The sequence below is a fragment of the Nothoprocta perdicaria genome, unplaced genomic scaffold (assembly GCF_003342845.1).
Source record: "Nothoprocta perdicaria isolate Ctin4 unplaced genomic scaffold, notPer1 scaffold_0, whole genome shotgun sequence".
NCBI classification, from domain to species: domain Eukaryota; kingdom Metazoa; phylum Chordata; class Aves; order Tinamiformes; family Tinamidae; genus Nothoprocta; species Nothoprocta perdicaria.
In genome coordinates, this window is record NW_020454092.1 from 4,573,472 (window position 1) to 4,598,173 (window position 24,702).

Below are 24,702 nucleotides of genomic sequence, written 5' to 3' on the forward strand. Positions count from 1 at the left end.
AAACCAGTGAAAAGTAGTACAATAACAGCACTGAAATATGATTCTTTTTAAAGATTTTCTTTGTAGTAGATGCAGAGCAACTGTTAAAGTCAGCTTGACATTCATGTGAGTTAACAGTCACCAGCTGCAATGGAGGTTATGCAGTTTTACTATTATTTTAGATTTTTTCCTCTTTAGTACTGTAATTTAACCTTTTAGTTAAAAAAAATGCTTGAAAGAACCACAAAATATGAATAAGTGTGTATGCATTATAGTGTGGTTTATTATTATTTACATTATAGTGTGGTTTATTATTATTTACACTATATAAAAATAAGCTGTGAAACAGTGAAGGAAGTGTGTCAGAAATGCTGGGTTTTTTTTTTTCATCACAGGACAGAAGAGAGACAGTTCTGGATTGGATTTAATAAAAGAAACCCATTTTCTAAAGGGTCATGGCAGTGGTCTGATGGAACAGCGGTAAGTAAGTGTATACTGTATATACCAGTAACCTTTCAAATCACACCTGAGGATGAATTCACGGAAACAAACCATGTGAAAAGACAAATGATGTGCAGAAGCACTATTGTTTTTAATGCCCACATACTTCATTTAAAGTAATTTTTACAATAGAATTAATAGTATGCTCTCTAGGTAGCTTGCTGTGCAAAAGGGTTATGCAAAAAAGATTTGGGTAGGATTATAAAGTTTTGCAGACACAGGCTTTCCTTCAAAGCAGGTTGTATTTAACCTGGGACGAGGTATAGGCAGTTCTTTTCTGCTGGAATATAGAGGCAATGGTACCACACGTGTATAGGTGACCATTTGGAAAGCTTTGAGGCTGTGCTTATATGCCTTATTTGTCCTTTGACTTAAATTGATGCCTGCATTCAAAGTTAAATCTTCACTTTTTTAATACCACTTTTAATTTTACGTCTTCGGACACATTGGTGCCACATACTAGTCAGCTGTTAGTACTTGGGAATAATCGAATGTTGACCAGCTGAGAATTTTGATTAGGAGGAGAAAGGGGAAAAGGAAAAAGTTGATTGATCCAGCCAAACTGAAGGAAAGCTAAGGCTGTCATTGGATGAGTTTCCACGAGTTTTTTACAACCCCCTTGTTCAAAAAGCTGCGTTTGTAATATGGGCCCTGCATGTCACTATGAAGTTATTCGAAAAAACAATAGATATTTGGAAGCACACAGAAGGGTCAGTTTTTAAACTATAACTGTTTCTCAGCCTCAACAGAATGGTTGTTAGCTCTGCCGTTGATATTTAAGTGATTTCAGAAAGTAAATGCAAAATTTAGTCATGCAACATGCAAAACAAAAGAAGATGCTGCTGGTCTTTGGGTGACCTCTGTCAGTCGGTCGTCGATTGCTTATATGAGGAAGGACTTTGGTATAAGGTGGGAAAGTTGATTAGCGCACTGAAAGGACATAATTATGGGGCTCATTTTAGCCTTTTATCACCATAAAAATGCTTCACCACAGACGCACCTCTGAATTATTACTTTTTCTCCATAGTGTGAGTTTGCAGTGCTTTATTTTGGATTGTTGGGGAAAGGTAATGAATGTGCTGTTTTCAGGTTGTATCTTCATTTCTGGAGAACAAGAATGTTGAAGATGACTCAAGAAACTGTGCTGTGTTCAAAGTAAATAAGACAGTCTTTCCAGCACACTGCAATGAGAGGCGTGAGTGGATTTGCAAAATAGCAAAAGGTGAAAGAACTAAACACCACTTTTTTAATTAACGTACATTGCATGTATTTGTAAATAAGAGGAGAGAAGTAAAAGAGTGTAAAAGTGGTGTGTTTTTTTTTTTTTTTTTTTTTTTTTTTTTTTTTTTTTTTTTTTTTTTTTTNTTTTTTTTTTTTTTTTTTTAAATCTGCCTCCGGATTTCTCATTGATCTTTTGTGTGAAATCATAGTGAAATTGCATGTGACCTGTAGTGTTTGAAGACCAGTTAAGAGGCATGATGTATGCATTAGGTTTCAAAATGACTAGCAGTAGGAGGTAATAAAAGTTCTGAAAATTATGTTGCAAAAAACGTTCTTTAGTGCTTGGGGTTACTATTTTATTTTATTCCATGTTTACTGCTCTTTTCTTTGTCTTTAAATAAGAAGGGGTAGTCTTCATGATTGCTATTAAATTTTAATCATGTGATAAAAGCAATTTGAGTGAAATATCACTTTTCATCCTTAAGCTGAAATGTTTTACTTCATTTATTTTGCAGGTGTTAAACCAAAGAATCCAAACTGGTACATATCCGGTATGAAAATATTTTCTTTTTTTCAAACATTGTACTTTTGAAATGTAGATTTTATTTTGAAACATCTTAGTTACGTTATTTTAAGTAATAGCTTAAATTACATTAAGTAACTTGTAGGCACTTGTTATGGCTGAATATCTGAACTGGTCACTGATTCTTTGCTTGTTTTTCAGAACTTCCGTGGTCGTATTACCAAGGAGCAGAATATCTTTTCCATGTAAATCCTGCAGACTGGACCAGCTTCGAGTTCATCTGTGGCTGGCTTCGTAGTGGCATAGCAACTATAAATTCTCCTGAGGAACAAGCCTTTATTCAAAATAAAATTAAGAAGGTAACAAAAATTACCTTGCAGAGGTGTTTGTGCCGGCATGTCTTGCATGCAGTGTATGTATTTACCCACTTCTTTTCACCCCATCCACCTGGGATCCCTCAGTCTCCCCTGTCCCCTCAGCCGCCTTCTCCTTAAATCTCATGGCTCCTCCGTCATTCATGTGGTGATTCTGCATCCATGAGGATTTCTTCTGCTTTGGGAAAGATGAAGAGCGCAGTGCAGCGAGGTAGCAGTGTCCATAGTTTCCCTACAGGGAGCTGCAGCTGGTCTTCGGATAACTGCACTGAGGGATGTTTCAGGTGATACATTAGCATGAGGTGGGCAATATGCCCAGAGCTTTGAAACTGTATTTATAGTTTTAATCTTCACTGTGATGATTTGAGAGGTTACTTTGGGACAGAGCTGTCAAAGAATGAAGAATTAATGATTTCCCTGCACCTGAATTAAATCTAGAGCTCTGAAACCCAGAGCCGGGTGCTTATGGCTTTGCAAAACAGATTCACTTCTCTTTTGTGTAGGGCAGCTTGGTCATTCCAGTGTTTCAGCAACTTTTTATGATGAGATGTGAATCAGAGCCCTTGTTACTGAACATGTTTATATAGAAAAAGATATCTGATTTTTAAATTTTGATTTCATATTTATGATTTTTTTCATAACGTATTTGTAGGGAAAAAGACATGTGACTCTTAAATTTCAATTTCCATAGGAAAGCAGCATTTCTGTTGTAACTGGTAGGATGTAACAAACAGATTACAACAAAAGAAATAGCTGTAGGAGCAGATGAATTTCCCCCAAAACAATCAGTTTGCTTTCAGGTATACTCAGGAAAGGAAGAAATAAGGAAAATAAATTAAAAAGAAAAGAAAGAGAGGAAAAAAAAAGAGAGAAAAACTACAGTCTTTCTCCCTTATTTGAGAGCAAATATTCTGAAGCTGTAAGGTAAAAGAATAGCCAACCCTGAATATTTGAAAGAACAACCAGTATGGAGTCAAAAATAGCCCTTTACCTATAAATATTCAGTTCTGCTTGCATTGCATGGTCTTCTCTGCTTTTAACTTAGAATAGAAAACAAAAGGGGAAATTTTGTAAGAAGATCTTTTAAAGTTTCCAGTGCATTATGAACCGTTGCTGAAATAATTTTGTATGGAAACACGATGAACCAGATTTAAACCAACAATTCATGGCTGCAATAACATAATGAAATAACACCCTAACTGAATGCAGTGCCTACATCCACATCTCTTACAGGCGATTACACCGTAATTACTGGTGTAATTATGTTTTTTCTGGAAATTTCATCTCAGAATCTGAAAGATCCTGCTATTTTAAAGCCTGCTGATTGTGACTAAGCTTTCCTAAAATAGCCAGGTGCATCCTTAAGTGAATTTAATTCTGCTTTCCTATGGAATTGGAAATAAAGACAATCACTAAAGTACTACTGAGCAGTCTGAATATACTTGCTCTTTAGTTGAGGTCATGTGAGCTGTTGGACACTTTGTCAAAACTCCTTGGTATAGAATTTAAAATCACGTTTTCACAATTTCTTCAAAAACAGTAATCCGTAGCCTGGATGTTATGATTAAAAAACAAAATGAGGGTTAATCAATACCAAATAAGATCAGACAGCATGCCATAGCTGTCATTTATTTATTTATTTTTCCCTGTCAGGAAATTTATTTATTTATGTGTTTTTCCCTGTTCTCTTAATTTTCTATTATCCTGTAAACTTATCCCAATGCTAGCTCAGTTATTTCTGGAAAAAATAAGTGTTTCTCAAAGACAGTGTGGCTTTTCCAATGTTTTGCTTATTCAAAAGCTGTTGTTTTTCTTTGTGGACTGTTTCCCAAAAATCCTCAAACTGTGACTGCAGAGTGACTACCTCATCCTAGCAATGAATCTCACTCATAGTTTAAGGCAGAATTGAGTTAGCTCAGTGCTAAATAGTGCCTGTTTGCACTGTGTGAATTGTATCATTTCTAAGGCTTAAACCCTAATACTCTGCTTTTGCAGAATAGGAATGCAGAACATTTTGAGAGAAAATGGTCTGAAAAGCATTACTGTGAATCTGTCAGTTAAATATGTGTAGAAAACAGTTTGAAAATGTTAACAACTCGAAATATTTTAATTTTAAATTAAAAAAATGCTTGTTATAAATTGAATAATTCTGTGTTTTTAGTAGTTGAAAAAAAAATCACTCTAAGACTACAGTAATTTTCAGACTGAATAGGCTGTAAATTTCCAAAATTGACACCCTTGTTTACAGAGATACATCAGCAATCCAGATTAGCTTGGGACTAAGTCATTCTCTCCTTTTGCAAATAACTTTATTAAAGTCAGTGGGAGTAGTAGCATAAATTACAACAGGCACATTTTAGCACATGTTCACACTTAAATCTAAAGGAGATGCTATACACCTGAGTATGGACAGAATCTGATTTTACAGATTTATTTTTTAGTGACTTAAAAGACATATCTAAATGTTATGTTTTGTTTTGTAGCTATCGAACAGCGATGTTCACTGGTGGATTGGATTGCATGCAGAAAATTCCAGTGATGAATTTCGGTATGAATGCAGTTTGCCTGTTCCTGGGTTGGAGTGGACATGTCTTGTTTACCAGCTGTGATTCATTTTCATAGACTGTTTAGTGGCTGAGTGGAATATTCGAGAGGCAGCTTAAATTCTCATATAAAATCATCCAGAATATATTACTCTTAATTTATTTCCATTTTTCAGTATTTCTTATGAAAGAGGTATAAAATATATAAGCCAAAGTCCTGAAATTGTACCTGACTGTGGTTTTTTTTTTTTTAATGCTTAGTTAAAGAGCACATTCTACGCTGTATCTGCATGGGACAATTTCTAATATAAGTAGTATTTTCAGTCAGGATAGGAAAATGTGTAACTACGCTCTTAACATTTCTGTGCAGCTGGAAAGATGAATCACCAGTAACATACCAGAACTGGGATGAAGGGCGAGGAAGATATCTGCCCAAACTAGGGAAAAGATGTGGCTTCATTTCATCACAAACAGGTTTATTTTATATTTCCCTTTGTTGTAAAACTTACTGATTTTTGTTGTGGGCCTGAGGGGCTGCATTTTTTAATTGCTTTCCAGAAGTGTGTTCCTTTTTGTTGTAGTCCTGTTATGCGTTTATCATTTGGGTAGTTACTTTTATGGTTAAGAAAAGAAAAAGAACAAAATATCATGCGTTTGCTGAGGGACAAAGGTAATAGGACATAAGTGTGTTAAAAATTCTAGTGGTCTAATGTCAACCTAGAATACTCCAGTGTTAATGAATCTTTGTTTTGCCTAAGAATGTTTCATGTGGCACAGCATAAATGTTGATTGATGTTGACATTTTCACAGTCAATTTTCTCATATCCGAATGAACCAGATAGCAACGTTTTGTTTCCTACTGTTCAGTTTATAAACTGTTTTTTATGTCCATGCACAAACAACCTTAAATACTTGTGTCTCTCGCTTATTTCTGATTTTGCAGCCAATTAGCAGAATGATTTTAAATATTATGTTTTGTTATCTGGTAGTGATAATGTAAAGGCTAGCACCAGGATCTGTGTTTTGCTACAATAATCAAAATAAGTTAATGTTGCCAGTTCCAGTGATTTTTATTATCTCACAGTCTGTATTTTCTTAAGATGTGTAAGCCATATGAGAATGTAAAAATCTTAGCTTCTATGGCAAGCAGAATTTTCTTTGTGAGAAGATCATAAAAATCTTAATCCAGCTGCATTCTTGTAATCCCAGAACCAAGAGACAAAACTGAAAAAATATAAACACTTTTTTGTACATAATCTTATGATTCTGATTCATGATTTTCAAATGCTTGAGCTGAGGTGCTATAGTTAGTGTCAGATAAAAGGACTCCTCCCCCATCAGCTGGCTGACAGATGGGAACTGGTCAACAAATTTTTGATAGCACAATTTTACACTGAAAAATGCATTTTCCTTTCAAGCATGTCAGCATTTTATGTCAGTACCTGGATCTTGCCAACAATTCTCAGTGAAAGAAAGTCAAAACATTTTATTTGGAAGGTATCTTTTCTATATACTTTCTTCTTTTTTGTATAATATTAATCTTTTTAAAAATACAGGATGATATAGGCGTATGTTATGTGACTTGCTATAAAGGAATTAGTTAAACTTTCAATTTGGAATAAAAATAGCAACCCCTTCCACCATCAATTCCATAACGATGTGATATATTCCAATGCATTTGATGTAGAAGCTTGTCTTACTCGACTAGTAAAGCATGTAGCTTTAACACTCTCTGAGCTCACTAAGAAAAATATCTATTTTTCAAGTCAATGTTGAACTGCAATTTTTCTATTTTAAATAAATATATGATTTTATTTTTTCCACAGGACTCTGGGGTGATGAAAATTGTACCGTTTCTCTTCCCTGTATTTGTAAACGTAAATTTGCATGGAAAATTGAGAAAGAGATTCCTAAAGACCAGAATCACCAAGGAATGTGTCCCAAAGGCTGGCTGCACTTTGGAGTCAAAGTAAAACATTTATTTTTCCTTTGATTATTCAAAATGCATTATGTATTTATAACAGAAATTTCTTAAAGATTGTTCAGTATTTGAAAATTTTCATCTCTGTTGAAAGTAGAACTCTGAGATACATAAATACCAGCACAGTGATAGAAAGGCTTGTGGTTACTTAGCAGCTTTGCACACATAAGTTGCCTTAATAGAGCGTTAAAATTTTTACTGTAAGTCAAGGAAATGAGTATTCATATATGCAAATCTATCCAAATGTATTTGTGCCTTTGCTGTCAAAAAGACTGTTACATGTTCCCTTTTCCATTTATGACAACTGTAAGAGGCTTTAATGACCTGAAAAAAAATTACCCTGACATCTCCTTAAACTAAATGGATCCCTAGCTGTTGTCATCCTCTTAAAGACGTTTCATATAGGGTTCTTCAAAGGTAACTGTAAAACAAAGTCTATTTGCAATTGAAGGTTGAAAGGTAATTATTTGTTCAAGCCTTTTAAATGCATACGTTCCTGAATAGCAACATGCATGGAGAGGTGACCAAATTTATCCAATGCTAAACTGCAGTGCCTGCAAGGCTGGCTTTAACCCAGATGGTATTTACCTTTAAACAACTGAATTGATTCCAAGCCTAATTGGTAGCAGCTGAAAATCCCTACCAAGAATGTAGAAGAGATGCATTGCAGAACAGAAACTAATGAAGTATTTACTTTTCCATAAAGTGTCTGAAACATTTGAGTGGCCCTGATTCAGATCTTATCTGGCCCACCTGGTGATACTCACAACTTGATGGTCTTGGCAGTCTGGGAAGGAAAGCATTAGACATTGAAAAAGCATATTGTCTTTGGGAGATGTGGACCTAGCAGTCTTAGTAATTGGTAAATAGCTTTTATGCTGGAGGAAAAAAAATTATTTTTTATTTTATTTTATTTTATTTTATTTTATTTTATTTTATTTTATTTTATTTTATTTTATTCTATTTTATTTTATTTTATTTTATTTTATTTTATTTTTATTTTATTTTATTTTATTTTATTTTATTTTATTTTATTTTATTTTTTTGAAACAGTGCTTTCTGATACAAATCCCCAAAGATCCTGACCACCTGAGAAACTGGTACTCTGCACAAGCCTTCTGCAGTAGATATGATGGGTCACTTGCACTTCTTGATGATGAAATGGAACAAGGTAGTGTTCTGAAATAAATACATTTTCATCTCCATTATGATGCTGTAGTAGAGTTCAGTGTTAAGTACAGAGTTAAGAACAAAGAGTGCTTAGACCCTGTTTGTAGTTCCACTGCTTTAACCAAGTTGGTAAGTGTTTCTCTTTCCCAGTTTCCCCAAATGTAAGGAACCAGATATTCACTGAACTGTATGAGAGGTATGTTCTTGGAATTAATTTTAATTTGTGTTATGCTTTTTACCAAAAAGAAGTGCCAAATTAATTAAAAAAAAAAAAAAAAAAAAAAAAAAAAAGGAACATCTGCTTAACAGTTTTCCTTGTAAAGTTCCCGTAGTATGAGAGCAACATCATAATTTTGTAACTTTGTCCTTTAAAAATCTGATCTATAATGTAGGACATAAGATCTGAGCTGGAAATGTTAGAAAAGCCAATGTCAGCACATTCAGATATTTTTGTGATGATATCCATGGAAAAAAAAATCTGGCTAAATTTGATATATTTGTAAGTTCTCTTTGAGGGAATATAATAATCTCTCTTCATTTGAGAAGTTTTATTTTCATCTGAAGTTTAGAAAATCTTTTTCCAAGAGAGTGTATCCTGCACAGATGCTTAGATTGTTCAAACTACTGTGAAAATTTCTGGAAGATTTATTACCTCACATGCCTGATCCTCACCCAGTTGAAGTTCATCAATTTGACTCCTTTTATAATTAGACAAATTAAATGCAATCACGTTCCTACTTTCTATTAAATATGTAATGTCATTAGTCATGGATTGTATTTTTTAGTGCTCTGCTAGGAGAGTCTTCAGCTCTGTCTGAATCGTTAGGAATAGATTATATTTGATATTTTAACTCTTCATTTTCTAGCTTTCATAACAATGAATCTGTTTGGATGGAAAACAAGTGTTTGGATAGGTTTGCAGAGTGAGGATTATGAAAAATGGGGGAATGAAAATTCTCCGACATATTCCAACTGGTCTCCAGTTGATGTGGCCTATGTAAGTATTTCCTGCGGTTTATGGTCAGTAAGGAGCTGTTTTATCCATAATAAACATGATAGCAATGAAGGCAAGGCCTAACTAGTTATAACAATTACATATTCTCAGACTTTGCAACTTCAAACAAATGTGGGTGCAGATTTACAAGCATAACTATTTGCTGAAAAAAGAAAAAAAAGGAACTCTAGATTTTTTTTTAATGCATTTTATGCAATTTGTGGCTTCTAGTCACATTCTCTGGCAATTGCCTATAAGTGCCATTAAATAATATGGTCCACAACTTGCACTAGCTCTGAGCAAAACTGAGGAATAAGATTGTGAATTTCATAATTTATTGTGTTATTTTGCATCAAGTTAGTCAGTGGCCTAGCAGTTTGTTCAGTGACATTTTGTGACTTTTTGCTATGAGGTTGTTATTTCAAATTGTATTTATAGGAATGTTCATTGCTCTGCCTAAATATTTATAATTGCTCAGTTATGCGTTCTTTCTAAAAACTGTCTTTTTTAATTATTGCTAATTATTGATTACAGAGACATGGTTACAACAGTGCCAGCACTCAAGAGCAAGTTCCATTATGTGCGCTGGTATCAAATAACCCTAATTTTTATTTTACGGGAAAATGGTACTTAGAAAACTGTCAGAAAAATTATGGTTTTATCTGCCAAAAGATTCAGGGTAAGGACTTGTTGTTTGTTTTGCCTTTGTTCTGCTTTCTTACCATGTTTAATTCATTATAATCACCTTCTTTTCATCTGGGATTAGTTTGCCATCCAGGTCTATAAACCCAGGAACATAAAAGATTTCTAAGGTAGTTTCACTTTGACAGACAAACTATCTCTACAATATTTAATAAATCAAACAATTAACTTACACACAATGCTTTTGTTGTTAAATTTTGTTCCTAACTGAGGTTTCTGTTACATATCTTAGATTCAAGGAAAGGGATGAATTTTCACGTTGTGTGTCATGGCAAGGGGAGTAACAGCACGAAAGACAAACCTGTGGGGAGCGTAAATGAAAATCTCCTGCTTTGGTTTTTGTGGGTTTAGCAAAATTAGATCAGACTAGACTCTGTTAAAAAAAAAAAAAAAAAAAAAAAAAAAAAAAAAAAAAAAAAAAAAAAGTATTTCTGTGAACAGTCTAGACTGCTTGGCTAGTCAAACTCAGTGTGGCTTTTCTTTTCACGCTTTTCTGATTCTGTTACCATAACATTCGCTTGCCGAAAACACAGAGCTTTCGCAGGGAACACCCGTTGTTTTGTGTTGGTTTGTTTTCTTCCTCCCCACGCTCTGTTCCAGAGGTGCCTGGTGGGCTGCGAGACGCCCGCGTTGCCAAGAGCGCGCGGGAAGTTTTCAAGCTGCGCCTAGGGGCTGTGCCAGCCTGAAACCACAGCGCACCTTCCCAAAATAGCCCAGCAGCAAATTATTAACCCTGAAGCAGGGGGAGTACTGTAATCTGAGCCTGGGAGGATGTGTCCTTGGGCTATGCGCTTCATGTGGCTGTTTTATATAGCTTGGCTTCATATATCACCTCATAGTTAAGCTCTGTGTCTAAAGGGATGATCAACTCCTGCTGTTTGCCCAAGAGGTGAGAGGGGGAGTGGAGAAGGAGGATAAACAAATAAGCTTTAGGCCGTTCTCATACGTGGCACAGAAAAAACATACATGTACTTGACATTTATTATGGGAACGGCTTCAGGGACTGCTAGAATTAATTCTGTGCCCAGCGTAGGAACAGTTCACAAGTGCATTTGCCAGCTCTGCTTTGCTCTTTGTCCAAAGTGCTTGTGTTTAGAGCCCTTGCTGCTACTCTTTGCAATGGTAAAGGCTTTGCAAGGTGACCCAGGAGGGTTGAGAGCCACTGGGTTACCACAGCGGAGGGGTCCCTCGCCTGCTGCGGACAATGCCAAGATGCTGAGTTGGCGTGACATTCTCTGCTTTTTTTTATTTTTATTTTTTTGTTTGGTGGTCTTTTTTTAAAATTTTTTTTTTTTTTTTAAATTTTGTTTTCTGCTGCGTTTGCAGGCTGCATTGGTTGAGTGCAGGGAGAGGTGCCCACTGGATCTGTGTGTAGCAATGTGCAGCCAGGGAGAAGCGTCACAACCTCTTGCTGGCACTAGGAAGGTGCTAATGGGCTCAGATGTCTCCTCATCCAGCAAAGAGGCAGCGAGGCTTTGCTTCTGCCGGTCTATCTGTATCCCCTCCCTTTGGTCACATTATTTTCTGTAGGAGATTAAAATGAAGGAATCCAGCAGGAGATGTGGCTTGTAGTGCAGTGCGTTAGTGATGTTAATACACATCCCACTTAGACATAAATGGAATGAAGTTAGGAAGGAAGGAAGCCACTTCCTTTTGTAATCACAGTGAAGTTCTACAGGCAGGTACAATTAATACAGACCAGCAAATTAAAACTGAAGCACTGCCTATTTTAAAAGTCTTTGAAAGTATACAATCAAACTTCACGCAAATTAGCAAAGCAATTTGCTTCCTATCCCCTACAGAAGTGGGAGCCGGACAGCAACAGACTGAACTGAAGTAGAGATGTTACTCACTCCTATGACCTGTTTTGCGCAATGATAGAATTTCAGATACTGTTCTAGGGTCTTCTAGGGTTTTTTTGTTTGTTTGTTTGTTTGGGTTTTTTTTTTGGTAGTCTTAAATTCTGCAGTTCCTCGCTGAAACTGAAGTTTGCTATTTTTCATTCATTTTTCCAGAACTGTTCTGATTCTTTAGGAACTGTTCTGCTTCATCAAAGTTAACAGTTTAATTAAAAAAAATCCCTTTTCTCTGTTTATCACAGACACCTCCAGACATGTAATAAATGCATCTGAAATGTACCCAATGCCAGAGACTTTAGAATATGGAAACAAAACATACAAACTCCTACGAGGGAATTTTACCTGGTATGCAGCTTTAAAAGCCTGCATGGCAAATGGAGCTGAGCTGGTCAGCATCACAGACCGGTATCACCAGTCTTTCCTCATGGTCATTGTGAATCGACTGGGATACAACCATTGGATCGGGCTGTTCACCTCGAATGTACGTAACGGATTCTGTATCTATGAATATCTGTGTATCTGCCATTTTTTAAGTAGTGCACTACTGAGCTAAATCTTTAATATGAAGTCACTAGCAGCTCAGATCCAGACGTGAAACCTCCAAATCCTTGAGGCCTGTTTTGTGGCAGCATGATGTATAAATTTTATGAGAGAGAATTTGGTCTTGGCAATATAGAATGCAATGAAAACTGAAAACTAAAAGGCATAGAAAGCACATTTAAAACAAACACTAAGATTCCTATAGTCTCCTATAGCTTCACCATTAGAATTACTTGTTTTCATTTTTGTGGCTATATGAACTAAATAATCTCTTGCTTGAAATAGCAGTTTAGATGTAGTTTGTGGTCTCCCAGAGGTGAGTTGTGAAGATCCTTGGAGAGCTGCCTATGCCTTGTGTTTATAACCCAGCCTTAGAAGAGGTTAAAAAAAAGTGTTGCATCTGGGGAAGGACAACATCAGAAGAAGAGGCATTGCTTATATATAATGCTAAACATATTAGAGAAATAATCTAAATTTGTTTTGGCAGAATGGGCTTAACTTTCAATGGTCAGATGGGACGAAGTCTTTGTTTACCTCCTGGGAAGATGATGAGTCCCAGGCGTTTGGCAGCTGTGTTTATATTGATACTTTGGGGCACTGGAAAAGCGCTAACTGTGAGCGACATCTGCAAGGAGCAGTTTGCCATGTACCACCTAGTAAGTCTGAGTTAAGTTTTAGATTAAATGTTTGAAGCTGCAGATGAATCTATTGACAGTGGAAGTAATGAAAGGAAATGAGTTGGTTTGAGGCTAAGCAATGACAAACATTTTCAGCAGGAAAAAAACAATATTCTTGAAAAATAAGATTGGCATTTCCATACTACAGGTCCTATTTGTGAAACCTTTTTTCTGACCCATAAAATATTGCAGATCAGGTCTAGTCTGTAAGAAAATGCACAGAGAATTTTCCTAACAGGAAAAAAAATGGAAAATTGCTGTTCTGTTATTCAGTGAACACTGTTATCTGTGAAAAATAATAACTGTTAATAACTTAGCTCCAAGGGAACTGTATTAAGTTTGCTGCAATTTACTGAGGAGATGGGAGAAGATGAGCATTTACAGCAAAATAAAAAAATTGGTCCACTCTTCACTGCTTGCACACAAAGAAATTGCAATGTTTACTGTAAAGGCGAGATTCTTTTCAAGAATCCTAAAATAGACTTTCCTTCTTGCAATCCTCTGTCAATTACCTGGACTTCATTTGAACCCAGAATTCAATCCCGGAATCTCATTCAGTCCAGGATTGTGGAGCGTCTTTGGCAGCCTCCAGTCCTGAAAATAGCTCCTGTTTGGTGGGATTGATTACCAGCCACTCAGCATATTGCTTATTATAGGGTTTGGATCTCTGGAGAAGAAAGCTGCGTTGGAATCCTTCAAGACAAAAATTACTCTCTAACTTGGACTTTGCTATAGCAGCTGACTCTAATTTTCTAATTGGTTTGTCTAATTATGTAATCATATGTTGCCTAAGGCTTATCTAATACTTAAACATAGTGTTTGCCCACAGATACCTTGAAGAAGGATGTCTGCAAGACTCAGGGTAATAAACTGATTCTTTTTAATGTTAAAAAAAACAGCTAGCTTTTTGATCAGAACAACAACAAATTTTTCGTGTTTTAGATACAATGTATACAACCCCTAGATCCTGACTTGGAAATGTGGTTAAAAAAGCATAACACCATCCCATGCTTATTAGCATTATCTCCCAACGATGTGTGGAACGTTATATTAATGTGTATCTTGTTGTGCCAATAAAGCTGTGCTGTGATTTCTGCCACAGAAAAGAAACTCGCTGACTATAAAGGCTTATGTTCAGAAAAAACTGTTCCCTGGATCAAATTCAAAAACAATTGCTACAGTTTTTCCACAGTTCTGCACGGCACAAGTTTTGATACTGCATACGAGGTCTGCAGAAATCAAGGTAGGTATTTATTTTCTAGATATATAAAAAGTCATATTTTCTTGTTAGCTTAAAAAAAAACCAAAACAACAACAACAAAAAGTATTTTTTAAAATGACGGAAGTCATGGCTTATTTTTGTTCCAATTCAAGGTAATGGTGACGGAACTAATAAGCCAACAAGGTAATTGGAAACTAGTACAACATACATCAAAATTTCTTTTCCATGTGAAAATACTCATTTCTGGAATAAAATAGAACTTTTTTTTTTTCAATCTCAGACTTTTTTAAAAATCAAATAAAAATATTCTTATCTGCATGTTCATATTAATTGCAAATTTTAAATGTTACAAGTATAGCTAGAATTTTTAAGCTTTTGAATTAAGGTTCTCAACATTAGATATTTGATACGTAATTTTTTTAGGCATGGTTTGTTTAAGAATTTATTCTGTGTTTAATTTGTAGGATCTAATCTTTTAACTATTCAAGATGAGGATGAAAATGCCTTTATTCTGGAAGAATTGCATAATTTTGGTTATTCTGTGCAAATGGTTTGGCTGAACGTTCTGCTTGTAACAGACAGTAAGTTTTGGGTGGAAGAGAACTGAATATAATAATCTGGGTTGTTTTATTTTGTTTTTATTTTAATGCTGCTAACTATGTTCCAAAGAACTCTTCTTTGTTTATTTTTTTTTGTTTGTTTGTTTTCGTTTCTCCCACTACTTATTATCTTCTCTTGATGTAGTGAAATAACCAAGCTTTCAATAATCATTATTTGATAATAGTCTCAGTACATAATGCATATATGCGAATGCCTTTATTCTTTCTTCAAAAAGAATATTTCTTGAGTCAACTAGGTAATGTGTTTTTAAGTCCTTGAAGAAAGTGGAAATTAGTGGCCAGATAAAATTCTGGCATTCCTTCAACAATAAAATATTTTCTTTGCTAGAGTAAAAGCAGCTGAAGCAGAGATGCGTATTAAAACAGTGACAAGTTTGATAATGATATATCACTTCTGTTCTTAGATGAGACAGTATCCTGGTTTGATGGTTCTCCTTTAAATTATTCCAACTGGGGCATCAGGGAGCCTGAATTTGACCATCTCAAAGGGAATTTCTGTATCAGCTTGAGGACCACGGATGGAATATGGCAGTTATCTCCTTGCAGAGAAAAAAAGGGATTTGTGTGTAAAATGGATGCAGGTATGCATTTCCCAAAAAAAAAAAAAAAAAAAAAAATTATCCTTGTAACTAATGTTTTGAGTTTGTTGCTGCTCTCTTAGTTTCTCCTAGCTTTCACTGGAATAATTACACCCTTTATATTAGGAAAAAAATACCCTAAAAATAATAATTCCAGTGCTGCAGTCCATCGCTGATTTTGCCTGATGTGTGGGCGGTTTATATCCCTCCCGGCACGGTTGAGCATTGCTGAATTCCCAGAGCTGCCAGGCTAATCTCATGTTGAGGAACCTGGCAACATTTTTCATATGGAAGACCACTGTAGACTTTTATCTTGCATCTGTGAGCCCTGGTGAAAAGTCGTGTGGCCTCAGCAGAGCCACAGTGCATGGAAGCTGCAACTGCCTGTGTAAACCTGCCCACTAGGAATGTGTGTCTCTGAGTATTTGGAGAGACCACCCAAAATGCCCAAATCACTGTTGGATTTGATAGTTAGATGTGATCTACCTCTGCACGGTTCTGCTCATGCATTTATACTTTTCTAAAGTGTGTAAATATTGCTTTTCCTCCTTGCACAAAATGCCAGTTAATACATTCCATGAAATTTAAGGAATTTAGGGTGACAGATTATGTTTAACTAGATGTTTTGAAATCCTACCAATGTAAGTAAAGTTAAACAAGGACCAGGCTGCTCCTGGTTGTTTTTATGTATGTTGTCTTCTGAGTATTAATTTTACAGTGATTTTATATTAAATTCTCTTAATTCTGTGCATAATGTTATGCCAATTCTGGATTCCATTTCAGATATCAATGCAGCAGCAGTTTCCTCTCAAAAAAGTAAGTTCAGTTTGATACTTTCTTAATTTTTTATAATGAGTGATAACATCCTTTGATATTTTGTGAGGTATTTGTTTGCACTGCTAAACTTGTAATTTAAAATAGGGGATATATAAAGAGTAATAAGATGTTTTCTGTAATGATTGCTAAAACTTTCTGTCTTTAATCTTCCAGCTTCGCACCATGGGCTTGCAGCAGTAGCTGTTATAGTAACGTTGGTGATGCTGGCTGCTCTTTCCACTTTCTTGTGGTGCCTGTACAAGCAGAACAACAGGCTCTTCAGTAGGATACTCTGGGTCAGAAATGCCTATTTTCCACAGATTAATTCTGATGTTCCTGCTTTGGAAGAGAGCATCCTTATTTCTGATTTTGAGAGAAGTGAGAACAATTAGTTGTTCAGGAGGACCAGGCAATCACTTCTTCCATGCTAAAGACCGAATTCTACAGGACAGCACAGTTCTTGAGCCAGGCACAACCTCAGACCAGCTCATCCTCTCAGGGTTTTGGGTCATGGACAAGCTGACAAGGGAAGGCAAAGAAGATAGCTGAATGCCACCATGAGAGTGGGGAATGTGAGAAGGAACCGCTGCCTGCTCCTCCCCTCCTGCGACTCGGTGCAGCCCCATTTCTGAAGCTTCCCAAGGCTTGTGTTGGACGGAGAGGAGCAGAGAACCCAATGGCCCTGCTCACACCAGCACTGGTCTTCACGTGTCCTCCATACCCAGCGTGCTGGGGTCACCTCCACTATCTGCTGCAATGGAACAAAGCAGGGGGGACCTCATTCTTGTTCCACAGGTGTTGGGTGTGCTAGACTTGCTCCCATCCTGGTGGATGGACAGGCGCTCTCGCATGGCAGTGGTGCCCTGGGCCTAGGCGTGTGGATCCTTCCGCAGAATTAAGTGCGGATATGCTGGGGAGTCATGGAGAGATGGGCTTCCCTGGGAAGAGCCAGGAGCTCCAGCTGCTCCATTGCCGTGCCACCTGGAAGCGTGCATGTGGCCCATCCTGCTCAAGCCACGGGGCACCCGGCATTTGCTTCCAATTTTTTCATTCGGGGATGCGTGGGCTGTAACGTTTTGATTTTACACACTGCAGAGTCTGTCCATGAACCAGCATTTAAAATTCAGCCCTGAGTTTAGGAACCCTGAAACATCTTTCAGGGTTTTATGGGACATTTTTTTAATAACACCTACTCCTTCTGCTAAAAGAACAAAGCTATTTTTCAGACAGTGGAATATTGCCAGGTGGTTTTCCAAGCTCGTAGAGAGAGGAAGTCACTTCTGATTTAGGTGTTTCAGAGTTTACCAAATTAGTCTCAGCGTCTGTATTTGGTATTACAGAATAAATTAGCCGAGATATAATGTCTTATCCAAAAGTTAGTATATTCACCGGAGATGCTTCCAGTGTCCTGTTAAAGATTTAACTGTGAAATCTTTTGCCTAGTTTATGATCAGAAATTATGCCCCATCAACTACTTCTAATCCTAGTTTTAGTCGGTATCTCTTTGAACACATTTGTTACGCGTGTTGCTGAAGTAAATTGCCTTTACTGTTCACCTCCAGTATTTCTGCAAGCAGTATTAATGTGCATGTACTTAATGTACATTTGAGCCTCTACTTTAAAAAGTTAAGAAGGGTATGTGGGAGAGCTGCCTTTGCAATCCCAAAGGGTGGTTGTGTCTCTAGTCCTAGTGCAATAATTCAGGTTAATAGACCACCAAATGGAATTCTTCATGTTCCATAATCATACTAAGGTGCTAATGGAGCAGGCTTTCCTCTGAGAAAGCAACTAGAATATTTTTTTTTCTGTGAAATTTCACTGAGAAATTGTTCTTTAGGCAGATGATTCTGAAAGATCCTGGTTCCAAGTCTATGCATTACCTCAGTGACAGTGGTCTAGGACAAAAACACTCTCTGTATGGGACTGCTACCTCTTTAACCTTCTAGCCATGTTCTTAAAAAACGCCTGAAAGGTTTGGGAGGATTTTGAGTGTGATGTGGGATTTTTTTTTTTTCCTCCTGTATGGAAGAACACATTGTCAGTAATGAAGTTTTACCTCAGAAGGGAATTATTGTCCCTTCGGCCATCTCTAAAAGCTGCTGTGAAGGGCTGTGTTTACTGTAGGGTGTTCTCCTTGTTTATTTTAAGATTGCTCGTTCTGACAACTTTGCAAGAACATGAAAATGCAGGTACATTTGTGACAATTAAGCTAGCAGGCGAGGCCAACCGGAATTGTTTTACATCATATTTATACCCAGGAATGGCTTGCTTTTAGTTACATGTCACGTGACTGTATAAGCTGGCTAATTTTAGAAACGGGAAAATCGCTTATTCATGTCATAATTATGCACAAGGCTAATGTTATTTTCTTGGTGCCTAGTATATTTTTGTGCTGGTTTACAGAATTTAAAATGATGTCAAAGAGGCTATGGAGAACTGGAAATATGGAAAAATCCCAGTTTAATTATCAACTTATTGTTTCCTGTAACTTTCATGGATGTAGTAGGTATTGTACATTCTTACTCTGATGCTTCCCATCATATAAAGCATACATAGCTTTTCTATATATATTTTCTCTAATGGTTCCGTACATTCATCTTCAGTAGTGTTTTCAAAGTTTGGTCTTAAGCCTGTAACTGTTGGACTGTATGCAAAGTCCATTATTAGACTTTGCATATTGCAGCTTTTTATCATCAGCAGGTTTTTACATCATCTGCTGTGATAGCTTTGTTGTCCTCTCTCCTTTCCCTTGAAGATTCGCCCTACTTATCATTTATCTATTCGCCCTGTAGTTGGAGGAGCTTAAACCAGCATCTCTCCCTTCATCACATTCACTGACAAGTGCAAATTCTGCCTTTTTTCAGCAGGGAGAGTGGGTTACAGGATGTTTCCTGTTTCAGAGAGTGAGCTCAGAGGACATGAGTGTATCAGGCTATACTGCTGCTACCAAATTATGCGTACTTTGTCAGACTTGCATTTTGTGAAGGGCAGTAAAAACTTGTCATAAGGCATTTTATCAATTTTAAGGTATATTGCAATCATTTTAATATATTTGAAAGGGCATTTATATAAAAATAACCTTACCCTCAAAATAGTGATTACTGCCTAACGTTAACTCTGATGTAAATAATATTAGGTTAAGGAAAAAAAAATTGAAACAGTATTTTCTTCAGACTTTGTGAGAGCTGTGAGGGAGTATTTAAAATCTGTCATCACTTAACTTTATAATTGCAGGCGTTGCAAGAATGTAATCATGGCTTGTTTTCTATTCCTGTTCTGGATTTTTATTACCGTTCTAAGCTTCTCTGATCGTTGGTCTCTTGTCCTATTCCTAACCTGAGAATTTGGTGAATAAATTTTCATGCTGACCTTGATAGTAGTGGCAGGGAGGTTCACTGTATTATTTCAACTGGAAAATTAAAGCGTGGCTAGTAAGTCCTGTGGTTGCTTGGAGTCTTTCCCGGCTTTAGGTAACTGCTTTACTTTCGGGCATTGTGGCAGCAATTCTCAGGCTTTGCAGTGGGGTCAGTTCCTCTGGACTCTACCCTGTTGTGCTGGTCTCCACTCTGGAGACCCACTCGGTCCGCACTGGTGGACATGGAGGCACAGCCAGTCCCTGGGACCCTGCTCTCTTCTGTTGTGAGCAAGGGGGAAAATGCTGCGGATGGTGCAGGAGCTCCCCTTGCAAAGCACTTGCTGCATCCGTGCAGTGGCTTCACCAGCACCAGCAGGTAAAAATTGCCTGTTCCTGGGTCGTGGCCACCCCCTTGAATCACTCAGTGAGAGGGAAGTATGAGGTATTTTTGTACCACTCATGTTGGGGCGGATGGGGTATCCCTGCCAGAGGTAGATATGCTCAGGCCAACATATGACCCAACATCATCTGCTGCAGATTAGGATTTGGCAAAAAAGACTCTATATCTGTGCTTGCAGGCTGTGACTCAGGGATGAACGTGTGTAATGACCCCATGAGCAGTTCTGTAGCGCCTCTGAGAGGGAGAGGGATGCTGGTCTTGGCCATCACTTCCTGGCTGGCTGGGGCTGCACGGGGACACTTGCACACTGGAGGTGCCCAGCATGATGGTGTGGAGGGAAGGGCTGTGGTGCAGAGCTGCAGGGGACACCCAGGTCCTGAGCAGGGTGCAGGTGGAGGCTGCTGGGTGCTGCACTGTCCTCCTTGGCTCAGGCAGCTTCCTCGCTTTCTCTCACATGGGCACTCTTAGAAGCTCCACCTCTGTGGTGAAGCTTTGGTCTGCACGACCCCGTTTGCAGGAGGAGGAGGAGGATTTTGCACGGTGCTGGCAGCTTGGCAAGACCTGCTCTGGGAACTATCCTGGCTCTCCCACCCCATTCCCAGGGCACAAATTCCAGGGTAATTTAGCCCCTTGCTTTTTTCTTCCTTCCATCTAGTCACTGCCTCCCTTAATGTTGTAACAAGCATCCCCCGTTTCTTGTAATAACAAACCCACTGAACTGCAATCCACGGCATACCCTTCCTCCAAACCACATCTATGTAAGCAGAAATTTTTGGTTAAAAGCTGAATTCTACGTGTTCAGCAACAGTTTTATAAATCCTCAGCTCCAGAAAGAGAGAGGCGAATCCTAATCTCTTGCGGTCTGATGCAGCCCCCATGTGTAAGTAACTGTCAGGAGAAAATTCTCTAGCATTAGCTGTTTTTAAATGGCATGAATCAACCCCAAGCCTTGTGCTTGGAAATACAGCCTGTCTCAGTGTGGCCAGTAGATGGTAGTGGTACACGCAAAGATGACAAACTTCTAAGTGTCTGCAAAGCTAAAGAAGGGTGTAGGGATCTCCTTCTGATTGCTTTGAAACTGCGTTAAATGACTAACAAATCCCCCAGGTTGCAGAGCTCTGCAAATATGAGTGTCACTTCATCACAGCCGTAAAATTGCAGAGCTGTTTCATGGTAAGTTTTTAAGTCTCAAAAGCCATTCTCATTCTCTATGAAAATGGAAGGTAAAAGGTTCTAAAACACAGACTGCCTTAAAATACTCGGTTAGGAGGGGATAATTCAAGTCTCATGGTTGGTAATTTCTTTTTTTGTTTAGTGAGTGACGGAAAAATCCATCTGGGTTTCTGAACATTAAATAAATAAAAACATTTATCATTGTGATAAGTTTTAGTTCTGATCAACTGGAGGGTAATTCACTGAACACATTCTAGAGAGTTTCTTTTTTTTTTAAATGCATTTTGTTTTTATGCTTTATTTCTTTACTGTTTCAGTGCAGGCATTTACTTACTAAATTGTTATGTGGGAAAAGGAAAACGAAGATAGAAAAGAATCATTATACCTTTTTAAATCTATTGCATAAGTAGTTACTGCACTGCTGAAAGTAGATCTAATTTTTTTTCTCTTCGATTAATTCCATAAGGAGCTCAGGCCTTAAATGTTGCTGATCCCTTTCCATATCCATTACTTTTATGCAGAAACTGACTCTGATCCGGATTCTCATCTTGGAAGCTTAACCTTAAAAAAGGAGCTGGCAAACAGCATGCAGCAAGACCTCACATTGGAGTTTGCATTTTATAATCTTGTTTCCTGGGATTGCAGCTTTTCTGTCCTTTCCTGATCGTTCTGTGACGAAGCAACTGCAACTGTTTACAGAAATATAGTGGACCCTGTGGGCAGGAGCGCCTGCAATCACCATCTCCTGGTTATTTATTTATAACCAGGCGATGGCAGAGGGCTGTCAGTTCCCGGCCTGCGCGTGCCAGCACAGGAGGACAGGAAAGGCGCTGTCTCTTGATCAGACACATCGAGGTGTAAGGACCTGTAACAGCCACTGCTCACGGTGTTTGGTCACTAGTTATGTTAAGGCCATCCCCAACAGCTGGGGGAACTGATAGAGCAACAACAGCTGGGACAAAAAAGTGCCTCAGACTGTACTTACACAGTCATTTGAAAACCAAAATTATGCCTGTAGCTTCTCAGTTCTGTGTAAATGGGTGTTTATCTGCAGAAACAGAAAGGTTCCTCTCATGCTGCCCAAAAAAACTCTCCGCAATTTTTATGTATTCAATTTTTAGTATTTACTAAAAGCATTCTATCTCTGTACCTACTTGTGCAGGTTACTGTTCTGCAGCATGATCTTACCCTTTTGAACCGGGTAATAACCCACTGAAGCTCCCTGTCATTCCCTCCTGCTGCAAATCCTGCATGTACTTGGGTGAGACATGCCGGGAAGCCTTTGCTGGGAGCAAACTTGAGCTTGTGCAGAGGGATAAAAGCTGGAGGAAAGACAGACTCTGTCTGGTCAGCAGCTTGGGGCTGCGTGGCTTTGCTAAGGCTCGCTTTGGGGCCGCGTCCCACAGCTTGACGCTTTCGGCATCGTTGAGGTATGTGAGCACAATCTCCAGCATTGCATGTCACCAGTGAGATGGGGTACGTTACCTTTTGGTATAAAGTAAAATAATATTCTCAGTTAATTCGATATGGCCCTAGCACAACTGACATACAACTCTGATTTATTTGCACTGTTTTTCTTAAAATGTTTTTTTGGTGAAATGCACTGACTTGTTGCTTATCTGAAACCTGATGCTTACCCGACCTAAGCATTGCATTTTCTATATCCAAATTTCAGTAATATCAAAAGTATTTTGTAAAAGGTCAAAAGTTCATGAAAACAATGTTCAGAGTCAAACTGAAAAGTTTTAAGAGCAGATTTTGAAGATAGTGTTGTGCATATGGGGCCTCCCGTGGGTCCAAAAGCTGTAAGATACCTTTCAGATAAACATGGAGATGCATCAAAGCAGCTCCTGGATGCTCCTTTGGAAGGACCGGATCAATAGTAGCCTTACAGTTGTCTTTATCTTTTAAATAATTATAGAAAAAATAGCAGACTGACTGTTCCCCCTGCACTACACCCAGCAATGCAGCCACGGTGTCAGCTTTATCAGTGCATCCTCCTGAGGGCTTTGCATGGATGAACCTGGCACTTCTGGATCAGCGCTAACCAGCACCATGTCTCTCTCTCAGGTGTAGTAAACTATGGAAGCGGAAGGAAAAACAACTTGGGCTTCTTTCTCCATCCTGTCCTATATCATCCATCCTCCCATTAGCTTCCACAACCTAGTCTGGGTTGATAATTTATATTTTAATTATCACTGTTCACAAACAAATTTGCTCCTTTCTGATAGAAGGCTGTAAAGTGGGTGTGGGCTAAGTTTTTATCCTTCTTAAGGTAGCTTGCATACTTGTTTTAATCTAGCACAAAGCCGAGACAGAGAAAGGGGAAGATGGAGAGCAAATCCTATCACTGTGAAAGCAGCAGCATAAAGGCAACGGATCAATTCTTCTTGCTGCCTGGGAAGACTGGAACAAGAGGTAACTGACTGAAACCACAGCTGGGAAAATGTTATAACCATGGGAATAGCTGGACAAAACTATCAGCAGGCAACAGAAGTGGTGGGATCGCTCTGAGCAGCAGTGTGCACTGTGAAATTTGATAACTGTGATTTAGAAATAAACAAATCAATCCGCTACCACTGTGGGAGAATAGATGGATTTAAAGCACTACTGCCTGTCGCTTCCAGCTCAGCCGGAGCCCGATCAGACAATCCTGATCTGAAAACACTGTATGTGTGTGGGGGGGGAGGCAGCAGCCCCCTGTCACGCGTGGGAACCGCGTCCCTCTGCCTCCCCTTGGGGAATGTAATAGTGAAAACAGTAACTTCCTGCGCCAGCAGCACTGCCAGGCTCAAAACCTGACATACAACTGACTCATTTTGGTGGACTTTTAAATTTCTGTTTCTAGCTCTGCGTGGGGCTGCTAAAAGTGAATCAGTGGTGACATCTAGATCAACAGTGTCTGGGTAGACTGTACAGCCCACAACATTCAAATTAAAGCCTTAAGCTATGAGAAATAGCAGGAATGCTTGCCCCTGGTTCTACCCGGGATCATAAAATCAGTAAAAACTTCCTTTTTAAAACAGGATGCATTTGATGAATTTCCATAGCAAAACATGAGAAAAAAAATATATTTTGATGTGGGTGTTTTTCAAAGTCTCTGGGAATAGAGCAATAGAGCAAACCCTGCACCCGGGCTTCCTCTGCAGGATTTGCTCCCAGGGTCGCTCACCTCCCTGGGACGAGTGCTGCCCTGCTGTGTGCCGTTGTGCAGAGGCTGCTCTTTCTCTGCAGCACGTGGGTGAAAGGAGATGCTTGGCATGCAGAGATCCCATGTCCTACCAAGCCTGAGAGCAGAGGGAAGCTCTCCAGAGCCCTGGCATAGCTGTGTAGGTCTGTCTTGCTCTGGAGACAGGGAATGCTCATGGGAAGGCCAAAAAGAGCTGGAGCTGCTCAGAGGGTGCTCCCAAGCACACCAACACCCAAAGCAGAAGCAGTGCTTAATCTAAGCTTCACAGCACTCTATTAGAGCTA

At 38.4% G+C, this 24,702-nt stretch overlaps 1 protein-coding gene across 1 annotated transcript in view; it reads left to right on the plus strand.

Moving 5' to 3' along the window:
• Window positions 1-19,479, plus strand: part of PLA2R1 (phospholipase A2 receptor 1) — a 39,154-nt gene extending 19,675 nt beyond the window's left edge. The window contains exons 14-30 of the mRNA XM_026052969.1: window positions 375-459; window positions 1,570-1,702; window positions 2,217-2,252; window positions 2,426-2,583; window positions 5,082-5,146; window positions 5,512-5,615; window positions 6,968-7,110; window positions 8,176-8,293; window positions 9,159-9,289; window positions 9,821-9,965; window positions 12,090-12,328; window positions 12,875-13,043; window positions 14,167-14,307; window positions 14,751-14,867; window positions 15,311-15,487; window positions 16,268-16,300; window positions 16,475-19,479. Of these exons, the coding sequence (XP_025908754.1) occupies window positions 375-459; window positions 1,570-1,702; window positions 2,217-2,252; window positions 2,426-2,583; window positions 5,082-5,146; window positions 5,512-5,615; window positions 6,968-7,110; window positions 8,176-8,293; window positions 9,159-9,289; window positions 9,821-9,965; window positions 12,090-12,328; window positions 12,875-13,043; window positions 14,167-14,307; window positions 14,751-14,867; window positions 15,311-15,487; window positions 16,268-16,300; window positions 16,475-16,692 (2,212 nt within the window). The 3' untranslated portion in view covers window positions 16,693-19,479. The remainder of the gene's footprint in view (window positions 1-374; window positions 460-1,569; window positions 1,703-2,216; window positions 2,253-2,425; window positions 2,584-5,081; window positions 5,147-5,511; window positions 5,616-6,967; window positions 7,111-8,175; window positions 8,294-9,158; window positions 9,290-9,820; window positions 9,966-12,089; window positions 12,329-12,874; window positions 13,044-14,166; window positions 14,308-14,750; window positions 14,868-15,310; window positions 15,488-16,267; window positions 16,301-16,474) is intronic.
• Window positions 19,480-24,702: the final 5,223 nt, after the last annotated feature.